The sequence below is a fragment of the Gopherus evgoodei genome, chromosome 13 (genome assembly GCF_007399415.2).
Source record: "Gopherus evgoodei ecotype Sinaloan lineage chromosome 13, rGopEvg1_v1.p, whole genome shotgun sequence".
In the NCBI taxonomy this organism is placed as follows: Eukaryota; Metazoa; Chordata; order Testudines; family Testudinidae; genus Gopherus; species Gopherus evgoodei.
Window position 1 is genome coordinate 18,833,329 of NC_044334.1, and position 12,780 is coordinate 18,846,108.

The following is a 12,780-nucleotide window of genomic DNA, read 5'->3' on the forward strand; positions in this document are numbered from 1 at the left end:
GTTCTTCTCTGGATATAGGAAATCCACCTCCCCACGAGGCAGTAACTAGCTGGAGGCAGGGCCGGCGCTTCCATTTAGGCGACCTAGGCAGTCGCCTAGGGTGCCAGAATTTGGGGGGGGCGGCATTTTGCTGCCCTCAGCGGCAATTTGGCAGCGGGGGGTCCTTCTGCGCTCTGGATCTTCGGTGGCAATTCTGCAGCAGGTTCTTCACTCGCTCCGGGACCTGCCGCTGAAGTGCCCCGAAGACCGGGAGGACGGAAGGACCCCCCTGCCACAGAATTGCCGCCGACCAGGAGCGTGGAAGGACACTAGCCTAGGGTGCCAAAAAACCTGGCGCTGCTTCTGGCTGGAGGGAGGTATCAGAGGGGGAGCCGTGTTAGTCTGGATCTGAAAAAGCAGCAAAGAGTCCTGTGACACCTTGTAGACCAGGGATCAGCAACCTTTCAGAAGTGGTGTGCCGAGTCTTCATTTATTCACTCTAAGGTTTTGCGTGCCGGTCATACATTTTAACGTTTTTAGAAGGTCTCTTTCTCTGAGTCTATAATATATAACTAAACTATTGTATGTAAAGTAAATAAGGTTTTTTAAAATGTTTAAGAAGCTTCATTTAAAATTTAAATTAAAATGCAGAGCCCCCCCTGGAGCAGTGGCCAGGACGTGAGGAATGTGAGTGCCACTGAAAATCAACTGGGGTGCTGCCTTCAGCACATGTGCCATAAGTTGCCTATTCCTGTTATAGACTAACAGACGTATTGGAGCATGAGCTTTCCTGGGTGAATACCCACTTCCGCCCATGTATGATGGAGGGAAGAATTCTTCTGTTTCCAAGTGCTGTCTACACCAGCCACTCAGTGGCCTTAAATGCGTCACTTAGGGCAGTGGATTTTTCACGCCCTCAGCCATGGCACTGGCTTGACCTGTTTTAGTGCAGACCAGGCCTTAGCCACTGAACGGCTTCTTCCCCCCCACCCCTCCCCCTTTTTTTTTTTTAATTAATTCCTTTGCTCCCTGGCTCAGAGGCAGTGAGTTAGAGGAGCTCCTGCCCCAGCAGATCTGTGCAAACTGGGGGCCGTGCTGGCTTAAAGACCCGGGAGCAGCCTTCGCCCTGGGTTTGTGGCAGGTGGGGGAGAAAGTAGGTGGAACGGAGAGAAAGTTTTTCCCCGAGGCCCGGCCAGGGGGCGTGTGCAGCGCGGGGGCTGGCCCCGGGGGATCGCGTTGCTCCTATAAAGGCCAGTCCATGAGGAGCCGGGCTTGTCACACAGTGGGCCGGGCTGGGCTAGCGGGGCCAGCATGCGGCGGCCGGCGGTGGTCGCCGTTCCCCCGCTGGGAGGCGAGCGGGCCCCAGGGCAGCGCTGAGCGGCCCGCGGGCGGTGAGCATGGGAAGGGCGGGCGCTGGCGCTGGTCCAGGCTGCTGGCTGCTCTGCTGGGGCTGGCTCCTGGCGGCCGGGCACCTGCGGGGGGCAGAAGCGGGCTGCGGCCGGCGGGGGAGCCCCCGCTGCTGCCCCGGGCGCAATAACGCGTGCGCCGAGCTCAGCGGGCCCGGGGCCCCCTGCTACTGCGACACTCACTGCGAGAAGACGGGCGACTGCTGCGAGGATTACCCCGGCGTGTGCCAGCAAGCGGGTGAGTGCCGGGCTGGGACGAGACCCGGAGTGACTCCGGAGTGACTCCGCCGGAGCCGGGGGGGCGAACGGCTCCGCAATGGGGAGCTGCGAGGCTGGTCCCTGGACGGGCAAGTTCGGGTTCAGCCGGGCTGGGCTGGCAGCCCCGTTAGCAGCACCGCGCTGTGCACATTGCAGAGGGGGGCAAAGGGGGCCAGTTTTTCAATGGGGCTTCCCAGCCCTTTTTTGCCAGCTGTTTCTGCCAGGCTTCTGCTTCCTGTGGCTCCCAGGCTGCTGCCGGCTGAAGTCGGTAGCTCCGCTCCCATTGGAGCCGGTGGCTTTTCCTCTCTTCTTCGTGCCTAGGGCCGTGGGGGAGCCACCGGGCAGCGGCTTGGTGTCTGCGCCCCCCCAAGGCGAGACCAGCCTGGCAATGTCTCCTGGGCTCTGCTAAGCAGACCCGACGGGGACACTAGCAGGTGTGAACGGGGGTCCAGCTGTCAGAGTTAGGGCGTGGGCTTGTGCCCCCTAGGTGACAGTCTGTCCCCGGGCGCTGGTGGGAGGTGTGGTGTGGCCCAAGGCAGGAGGTGCGGATAAAGGCCAGGTGAAGGATCTGCCTGTTAGCAAAGGCCAGGGGCGATTGAAAGCTCTGGGGTCTGGCTTCTGTTGGGGTGAGGGTTCGGATAGACACTGGTGGCACACACAGCAGTGCTCCCCCAAGCCCGAGGCTGCATTCAAATGTCTCTGGTCCTGGTTTCATCACAGTGGGGTCACTAGAATGTCCCCTTGCACCAATTGCTCTCTGCCTTGGACTGTGTGGCTTATTTCAGCCTGAGATTTCTCCCAGTGAAGAATCTGGTGCTGGCACCAGCTGAAGACAGGATATTGGATGGGCCCTTGGTTTGATCCAGTACCAGATAGTGTGTTTAAAGCAGAATGAACCTGTTCAGTATCCATTTTAAACTGAAATATTAAAATAATCCAGTTTTAAAGTGGAAAAAGTGGAAATGCATTTATAGCCTGAATCTTACCCCCTTACTACTCAAAATACGCCTTATTCTGCTAATGGTCCTGTTGATTTCAGTTATGCTAGTGGTGCAAGGTCCTATTTGTTGCTTTGCACCTATATGTAAATTGTTACTATATAGCAGCATGAGTGAAGGAATCAGGATTTTGCCTGTAGTAGTTACACCATGTGCTGCCCTTCTTTTTTGTTTTTGTTTTTTTATTTCATGCATCTCAGCAAGAGTAACCTCCTCTCAGCTAGGTGATGTCTCACTTCCTCTTTGTTTTTCCCTTGAATTTTAATTCTTGTAATCAACAGTTTAAAAAAACTCAGTGAAATTCTCCTAAGGTTCTTTTTGCATGTCCTGCTGGTGTTCAGTGCATTGGGTTCTGTGAATCACACAGGATGTGAATTACAGTAGTTTAGTAACTCTAGCTGTATAAAATGGTCAAAGGGTCTCTGTAATAAAACGGTATTATTAGCTATTCTCTAGCATAATGAGCTATTTACAGTCAGTGTGTTATATCTAACTTCGTACAGTAAATATTAAGCCAAAATATTTGCCATGAAGAATTTATAGTCTGTGAAGTAGACGGGTGCTAATCAAAGTCTTGTACCTTAGTAGCATTAAATTGTGTGGCCTTATGTCACATTAATCATGCTGTTAACTGGGCTTCACGGCAAGCTAGTGCCAGTGACCTCTGGGTCCTAAACTCCGAGGCAGAAGCAATAGATTCGCAATGGTATTTTAATTGCTTTCTCTAAGGCAAAGTTTGCCCCAGTGAAGCTGGGTCAGGTTCAGCGGTGAGCCGAGGTGGGCGGAGGTGAGAGGGGACGTGTGCTAGTGCAGTGATTGTGACCCAGTATTGGGTCATGGATTGGAAGGCACTGGGTCGTGGCGGCTCTGGTCAGCACTGCCGACTGGTCTGTTAAAAGTCCTGTTGGCAATGCTGCCTGGCTAAGACAGGCTAGTCCCTACCTGTTCTGACACTGGGCTGTGCCCTGGAAGCTGCCAGCAGTAGATCCGGCTCCTAGGCTGGGGAGGGGGGAACAGGGTCTGTTCACTGCCCCCACCCCGAGCACCAGCTCCACACTTCCATTGGCTGGGAACCGGCTAATGGGAGCTGAGGGGGGGTGCCAGTGGGTGAGAGCGGCACGGAGCTGCTTGCTTGCGCCTCCACTTAGGAGCTGGACCTGCTGCTGGCTGCTTCCAGGGTGCAGAGTGGTCAGCAGTGCCAGGACAGGCAGGAAGCCTGCCTTAGCACCCCTGCTGCACCACTGACTGGGTGCTGCCCAAGGTAACCCTGCACCCCAGCCCTGAGCCTCCCCAAACCTCTCATCCCCAGCCCACCTCAGAGCCTGCACCTCCAGCCTAGAGCCATGATCCCCTCTTGCAGCCCAACCCCCTGTGCCAGCCCAGAGCTCTCTCCCAAACCCTGAACCCCTCATTCCTGGTCCATCCTGCAGACCTCACTCCTGCACCCCAACCCTCTGCCCCAGCCCTGAGCCCCTCCCACACCCCAAACCCCTGAGCCCCAGCTCTGTTTGATCACAGGCGTCAGCAGTTTTCTTCTACTGGGTTGCCAGGAAAAAAGTTTGAAACCCGCTGTGCTATTGGATCAAACGGAAATGGAAGCCTGTTCTGGGTTCTAATTCTGGCTGTACCTGAGTTTCTCCGCTTAGGGCTTTTTAAAGCACTCTGAGATCTCGCAATGGACGGCGATGGTGTAGGGCAAAGTAATATTACTAAGAAGGAGTCTAGAAACAAACCCGTCTGGAATACAGGGTAGGAACAAAGTCTGCAGGCCTTATTTTTAGTTGGGTTTCATTGTCTCCACCCTGCAGTGTGGAGGGTAGACAGCATTCAATTACAGCTCAGGAAGGCACTGGGCCAGCCACCTTTGCAATGCCTCCACCAGAGGGCAGGTGCTCAGAACCCCAGCTGCTGCTCCAGCGAAGCGAAGCCAAAGTCAGGGAACACCGAACAATGGAATAACCCAGTGTAAAAGATAAGTGCCTTGCCCCATGACAGATGTAGATTCCCATCATCTAACGCAGTGTGTGTATGCCAACAGGCTTCATGCTTGCTCCATTTTCTCCTGTTAAGACCTTCTGCTGCCAGCAGGGTGGCAGTTCTCAATGGGCCACCCATTCCAAAGAACAGAATGGAAGCCCAGGATTGACAAGTTCATGAGATGCACCTGGTATGGTGGGTTTTACTGTGTAGTGCAGGGTGCCCATCCTAGTGAGATCCATGCCCCAGAACAACTCTTCTGTGAGCTGAGGGTGACTCTCTAGCTGGAACTGGATTTGGTGCAATGAAGTATATCGGGACTTGGAGACTGCCCTCTATCCCAGCTCACTCTGAGCAGGTCCCACTGTAGCAGGGCGTCTCTCTGTGGCTGGGGCGAGAGGAACTCTTTGGGGGTTCTGGCTGCTTTTGATGGCACTGTTCTGTTGGCCTGAGGACAGATGGACCCTGAGCACAGGTGACAATGTTGCACAGTGTCCAGGAGACTTGAGAGGGATTTGGGGCAGGGAGAGAGAATGTCTCAGGCCCATTACCCCAGTTTGAAGGCTGCCAAGATCATGGTTAGAAAGCAGGCACCCGAGCCTTAACCCTAAACCTGTTTGATACGTGCTGGCATAGTCGGAGGTGTGACCTGCTCCCTTTCTCATGTAAGTAGCGCCCCGCTGGTTTGCTCACAGGAGCAAGGGCAGCAGGACCTAGCCCCAGGAAGGTGACAGCCTGGGAGATTGCTCTGTCCTTGTAGATGTGTTAGAGGAAGAGAGATGCTTTGATTCTTCACTCACACCGGTGTAAACCAGGACTAATTCTCCATCCGAGTCAATGGCCTCACACTGGCGTGAGAGCAGAGTGGAGATCAATGAGACTGTGTGAGAGAAAGAGAATGAATGAACGCGGGTGCGGGAACTTTTTGTGTTCATTGAATTAAGCGCAGTGGGATTCTAAACTGAACTGCAGGGTGAGGCTGTTGTTGAGGGTTTGAAAAGATCTATCTGGGCTGAAGTTCAAGCTATTTTCTCTTGTCAGAGACTTACCAACAATAGTCTTTCTCTGTGACCTTTTTCAATGGCTGAACTGGCCAATGGCTTTCTTGGTGATGTAACCAGAGAGCAGGAGAGACTCTTAGGTTTGGTTTTTTTGAAGTCCTGGATTGAGCAGAGTAGCCTGCACCTGCCAGCAGCTCTTTGGTGATAGGTGCTAACATTCCCGTTATAGCATAGATGCATCTGTGTGTGTAAGACGTATGGTGAACATGCATGTGCACTGTGTTGGGGTACCTGAATCTGTGTAAAGTATTCGCATGGCCACCACAATCTGCACTGTGTGCTTATCCTCCCCTTGCCCCGGCGAGGTAGGAAGTGCTGTTCTCTCCAGATTACAGAGGGACATAGGGTAAAACTTGCAGAAGTGACTGAGTGACCTAGGAGCCTAAACCACTTTTGAAAATTGGACTTAGTAATTGAGGTGCTTTTGAAAATGTGACCCCAAGAAAATGTGACCCCAAGAAATGAAGTGACTTGCCCGGGGTCACATTGCAAGTCTATAGTAGAATCCTCCATGTCTCCAGAGTCCATGGCTAGCACCCCAGCCACTGGACCCTCCTGCCTGTCATCCGAATGAAGGAGATGAGACCACATCATCTTGAAAACTCAGCAGTTCTGTAATGCAGCCAGAGGCTTCACGCAGCAGTGCCCTGGACTGGTGGGAGACAGCACCACATTGCAGAAGATTCCCTTGTTTCGTTATCCACTCCCACTCTCAAACAGCCCCGTCTGCAGTCCAGCGAATGGGGAAGGGCAATCGGTTCCCGTGAGGAGAACGTGTATCACTCCACAGATTCCTGCAATAAGATGAACTGTGCCCTGCCTTCCTGTGTCTGTCCCGTACAGGAATGCAGCTCTGGGTCTGATTTCACACACCTGTGTGTGCACACTGTATGACCGCATAGCTACAAGTGCCAAGGGAGCCGTATGCTCAGAGTTGCATGTCTTGTGAGCAGCCTAGCTGGGAGAACAGTGGGATTAACCCACGGTGTGTGGTTTAGGGGAAGGAAAGGGAGCTAATGGTGTGCGTTAAAACTGGAATGTCAGCGCAGCCTTCCAGGCTTAACTCGGAATCTCCTGGTTTTCCTTGGTCTGAATGAGACTCTCTTAGAGCCAAATAGCCTCAAATGCACCTTGGGCATTGCTGCCTATTAAAAAAAATCTGGCTCTTGCCTCTTGTTGCCTCAGCACTATGTAGAGTTTGGTTCCTAGGGGCTGTGGTGGTGGTGTCTCATGGGGGTAAGGGCTCTGCTGCTATAAGTCATTTGAGGCTTTGCTGTGGGTATCTGGGTGATCTGGGCCCTTTGGCGCTCCGTTGTAGGCGTCGAGACCTTGCTAGCTGCCAGGTGTCACTCCCAGTGGTGTCTGCTGAAGGGCAGTTGGATGAGGAAGCTGGGGGTGGCTGAGGCACAAGCTTCAGGAGAATCAGTTGGTCTTGACAATTGACTGTTGAAGAGCAGAATTGCCCAGTGTCTGTGCCAGACTGGGGGAGGGTGCATTGCACGGAGAGTGGGTGTGGAGAGTAGGAAAAGCGCCCCCCTCGCCATTTCTGTGGCTGCCTCTGGTCTTCCTGCTTTTGGCCAGAAAACCCATAACTCTGAGAATCTTGATCAGGACAACGAAGTCCTGGAAATCTTACAAGAGAGCCTTTTGTCAGGACACTGTGTTACATTTTCCAGACTACAGAAATTGGGAGAAGCACCAGACTTCCGGGTGTTTATCTGAAGTGAACAAGAACATGGGACTTGCTAGATTGGAGCAGACCAGCAACCCACCCAGCCTGGTATCCGATCGCTGACTGTAGCCAGCACCAACTGCCTCAGAAGAAGGTGCCAGCAGCCCTGCAGAAGGCGGGGATGGGATAACCTCTCAATGCCATTCACGCATTTTGGTCTTGTCTTTATCTGGTCTAATATGAAGCCAGGCACTTGGAGGATATTGACCAGCACAAGTTTACTCCAGCCAGCAAGTTGTTTTCATTTGTGAACTGCTGTAGTGTTTTGGGTGCTGTGTCCCAGATTGGCTAACGTGCCCAGTGGTAGCCTGTAGCCATGGATAGCACCTGTTACAGGAGGATTGGGTTCCTACTCTGACAGTATACATCCAGAACAGCTCCATCCAGTTCCTTTGGCCTGATCCTCCTTTCTTTGTCCCTCATCTCTTTAGCAGTTCCAGACTTCGTTTGAGTAGGACGGTTCCCGCATGAAACCATAACGCGTCTTTGCCAAACCGAGACAGCTGCTTGCTGGGGCCTTTCAGTGCTTGGAATGCTGCTTGTTTGGGCTCTTAAGAAAAGGTCACTCACAATGACGGCAACATGTTGTTGGCACAGGTCTAGAGTCCAGATGTTGAGGGTTTGGCTGTACTCATACGCAGATGTTTGTTTTCATAGGTTTCCCAGAGCCCTGGAGTTTACAGAGAGGACACCACTCCTAATGCAGAGGGGATTCACAATGGATTACATTGACATCCACTAAATTGGGACCTCGTCTTTACCTTTTTGCCTTTGACGTGCTGAATGGGTTCTTGAATCACTTTCTATATGGAGTTGCTAGTGCACAGTTCTGCATTTGCATGTGTAATGACTAGGAGCAATTCTTCCATGCATGGTTTTTATGTTGCTCTTTGGAATATCCCTAAGCCCCTTCGTTTTTAGTTTAAACTGATTTTTACTGAAAAAATCCTTGGTTTTACAAAAAGTATTACTCTTTTTTTTTCCTGATTTCCGCCTTACTGTTGTATCATTTAAGTATAACAAATAACTTTGTTTTTATTAGGAAAATGCAATCCATTGCATGAGGTCCACGTATTATGACAATACATTAGTCTGTCTGTTGATGTAAGGGTATGTATATATCTAGAAGATGCACACAATAAACAAACAGGCACGCAAGCTCCGAAGTGCGGGCACGTCTGAATGTCCTGCTGAATCTCAGTCCCACCGAGTACACATATCAAGCTATTAGCAGATAATGGGTTAAAGATCTGACCCACGAAAATGGGAAGAAAACAACAATCTGTCTCAGAATAGGTTTCAGAGCATCAGGAAGTATTCAAAAGGTTTTTTAAAAAACAAACGAGGAAAGGATGCAGTTGGGTGTATATGCTGCAAATAGTGTGGCCTAGTTATTAAATGTAAATATTTATAGGCAAATAGTTCTAAATCTAAACAGTTTACCAAATGAAAAGTTTTATCTGGGGATTAGAGATGTATTGTTCTCTTAAACTCAGAGGTGGTGGTGATGTGTTTTGAGTTCTGTTTTAATTCTGCAGCTAACCACATTGACTTCCATTCATCAAAGCATTGCTCTACTGAATACTCTTGCCCCCCGTCCTTCCATCTGCCAAAATAAACTGGAGCCTGAGGTCTGAGAACTTCCCCCCTCACTGGGTTTGAAGCCAAGGCTGTAGCCTGAGCCTACCCTGTTCTTTTTAGCCCCATAGTGCAAGCCCAAGTCAGTTGACCGAGGCTGAGACGGGCCCCTACAGATCTTTCTTGGTGGTGCAGACCCACTGGCACGCTACTTCATGGTGCACTGATGTCAGGACACTTGCTGCAGTCTCCCTGGCTTAACTGAAGAATGAACTAGGAAATGGAAAGCTCTAGCATCAATAAATAAGATAATGTCCTAAATGACTGCAATGTGAACGTCCCCTACCCCTTCCTTTCTCCCAAGCCCCCTTGCATAGTGAGAGCTGAGCGAGGATTTCTTGCTCTGGAGCAGTGCCTGAAGGCAAGAACAGATGTCTGCAATGTGCCAGCCGCTGGGAAGGGGGACCCTCATCTCCCCATTGTGGAAATGAGAACAAACACAGGGATGACCTGCTGTGGAGTGAAACTTGTGCTGCAGGTCTGAAGAGCTGCCGCAATTAGAAGTTCTTTCTGTCTGTTCCTCCTTCTGTGACATCACTCGCTCTTGGTGATGCTTATTCTCTCTCCATGTTTCACAGCTGTATAAAGAGCCTGAGCTCCCTTTGCAGTTGTCTTGGGTGGGACCAAAGATGGTAGAAGGTCTGCTGGAGGCAGGCAGGCCCTGTGGTTGGGGAACGTCTAAGGAGCCACCAGTTAGATGCTCCAACGTGACAGATTGGCCAGGTGGCTGACAGCCCCAGGATGAGGGCTCCAGCCGACTCACATGTTTCATGTTCCAAACAAATTTAAAAAACCCAACCCTGGCCACATCCACGTTGCTGCCTTCTTGGGCCATGAGCATTTGAACCCTAATGTGCCCTTCATGCCATGCTTTGTGGTGGTCAGTCATGCGCTTCCCATGAGGGAATAACCTGGTGCTGTTCGGGTGGCATGGAAGGCAGCTGATCCAGAGTGAGATAAATACTGAGAATGTCAGGTCTGGGCACCATGAGAAGGCCCAGGATGTTTCAGAGAGTTCAAAAGGCAAGAATAGGTCCCAAGCCAGAAGCTCCTGGTTGCAATCGCAGGTTTATGCTGAATGGTATGTGCGCCCAAGGAGGAGAAGCAGCATTCCACTCCCGTGGCCACATAAGGGGCTGCAGCAGGCAGGTGCTGCAACTTCTCCAGGTGGCTGGGCTGAGAGTTGGCATCTCTGGAGGGCGGAGGTGGATGTGTCCACAATCAGATGTGGGGCTGCCTGGAGTGATAAATGCACGGATGATGGTAGGGCCCATAGCTAGAATAAGTCAAGGGCACTTCCACTAGCTGCTCTCCTCTGGGGGTGTGTGTGAGATCTCAAGACTGAGGCTATGGGGAGCAGTGAGGCATAGGCTTGGCACCATATTGAAGTGCTACTCAAGGAAGTTCACCTTTCATACGGTGTGGAATGCCTCTGGGTATCCAGGGAGCCTAGACAGGAGTTCAGAATCATCCCCCACCAATGTGCCTGCTACTTTTGGGTCCCGCTGCTGAAATCTGATGTTCCAGCCTGCCCCACTCAACTGTGGAAATCCTCCTCCCCACAACCTGCCTTCTTTCCCAAGACCCACCCTCCTGACCGCTCCTCCCTTCCCCACCCCATCCGTGGTCTCTGCAGAGCTGGTGAATGGCATTCGGTGGGATAGCAGCTGGGTTCTCACACATGGTTCCTATGTTGACACAGACGTCAAGCATGGAACAGGCAGGCAGTTTGGGCAAACACTGTCTCTGCCCTTCCCCCAAATGAAGGGGGAACAGTGGGGAACAGTGGGAGAGAAGGAAGAAATGCGCTCGACGTGGAGGGGAATTGTTGAGAGGCGTTTGCTACAGTTGCTTCTGATTCCAAATGCATCAAGTTAGGTGCAAACACAGACTGACGTGTCCATTCCTATGCCACCTGTATTCTGAGGGGGGTATAGATATTAACAAGGGGGGTAAATATTGGAAAGATGGGGATGAGATTCTCTCCCTCTGGCCCCCATGAAGCCTACAGGAGCTGTGTGATCCTCAGCCTGCACAGTGTTTTGACCAGTGTGTCCAAGTCTGGGTGAGGGTGGGAGGGATTTGCGTGCTGAGCTCCTGTGAGGGAAACTACATTTGTGGTTCGCTGGATAGAAGTGTCAGGGTGGAGAGGAGACTTAGTTCGTCCCCCAACTGGAAGTAAAGAGCCGCTGCTGATTTCTTCCCTTATACCCCACAATGAACTTACACTGTCAGCCAAGTCCTTTTCCGTTCCTTGGGCGCACCAGAATGGGAGCAGACGGAACAGCGGTGAAGCCCAGCTGGTCCTGGTGCTGTGGGTGTTTCTGAGCAAATCTGTGTGATGAGGGGTGTGCTGGGTGTGTGATCTGACCTGGTGTGGGTGATATTAGCGGGGGCAGGTGTGATGGAATAAATATGGTTGGTGGTGGGGGTCTCACACCTCATTCATGCTTTGCAGTGGGCCCTCTTCTGTCGCAGTCCCAGTGGTCTGCTGAGCAGAGACCAGAACTGTGCCAGGCCTTGGGCAGGGAATATGATCTGCCTGGAGGCTGGACCTGTCAGTCTATGGGATTTAGGGTGACCAGATGTCCCGATTTTATAGGGACAGTCCCGATATTTGGGGGCTTTTTCCTATATAGGCTCCTATTACCCACCCCCCCCCGCCACTATCCTGATTTTTCACACTTGCTGTCTGGTCAGCCTAGTGGGATTTAAGCAGAGGCCTGCAGAGGTGAATGGTTAATGCAGCTTTTTGTGGGATGCACAACTCCCCCTCCCCCACTGCAAAGGGGAAACCCCCCCCCCACGCATGCAAAGCTGTCGGGGGACGGAGCAAGTGCCGATGCCGGGAATGTCAGTCACCGTGCTCATGGGAGACAACAGTGCCAATAAGCCCTCCCTATTCTCCAGAGAGATTAGCCCAGTCACAACTCAGCTCGATTACAGAGCAATGGCCTCTGCCCAAGAATAAAAGAGTCAGGAAACTGTGAACAATGTAACTGCACCTTGTTGGTTTAGAAACAGATTCGCTGTCAGAAGGTTTGGAGAGTTCAGCTGTGAGCCGCTGAGCTTGGGGAAACCCTCCCCTTGGCGGGGAGGGAGAGCTCCTGGAAATGCTCCTGAGGGTAAGGGCCTCCTGTCTCGGGAGAGACCTCTCTGCTTGCATGGACCCCCAGTGAAGTCATTGGGGCACTGTACAGGCTTAAGATGCTAGAGAATCCCATTGCAAGACTGGGGTCTAAGTCCACACCACCCTCTTGAAAGGAAGTTTGTGGTGGGCCCCTCCTTTGGAGGAGGAGCTGGAAAGTCTCTGATCAATGTGCTGGGAGAAGTATCGAGTTGTCCGCTCACCATGACACCAGCCCTGCTCGGTGCAAGTCAACAATGAGCTCCTAGGGCGTTGGACTCTCTCTGACTCTGCAACTCTTCCTCTACATCTCAGCGTTTGAGAAGAATGGGGAATGGGTTCTGTTGCTGGGTGGGCGGGTAGGATTGACTGGCCCAACAGGTCCGGGGGGGGGTATGGGTACAGCTGGAACACAATACAGTAATTCCATTGCAGGCCCCAGAGTGAGTGCATCCCCTTCCCTTTTGGAAGGGAAAGGCTCCCAAAGAGATCCGGGTGGAAATGAAGCCAGGAGAGGTGGTTTTTCAGCAATCGCAACAGCCAAGCGCTGTCAGGGCCTGGCTCCCTGCTCTGGGCATTGTGATGTGACATGCAGGGTCAGGTG

General features: G+C 52.1%; 1 protein-coding gene across 1 annotated transcript in view; it reads left to right on the forward strand.

Annotated features, from left to right (window-relative positions):
- Positions 1-1,376: 1,376 nt before the first annotated feature.
- Positions 1,377-12,780, forward strand: part of LOC115661059 (somatomedin-B and thrombospondin type-1 domain-containing protein-like) — a 35,069-nt gene continuing 23,665 nt past the window's right edge. Inside the window, exon 1 of the mRNA XM_030583197.1 lies at positions 1,377-1,623. Coding sequence (XP_030439057.1) covers positions 1,377-1,623 — 247 coding nt within the window. The remainder of the gene's footprint in view (positions 1,624-12,780) is intronic.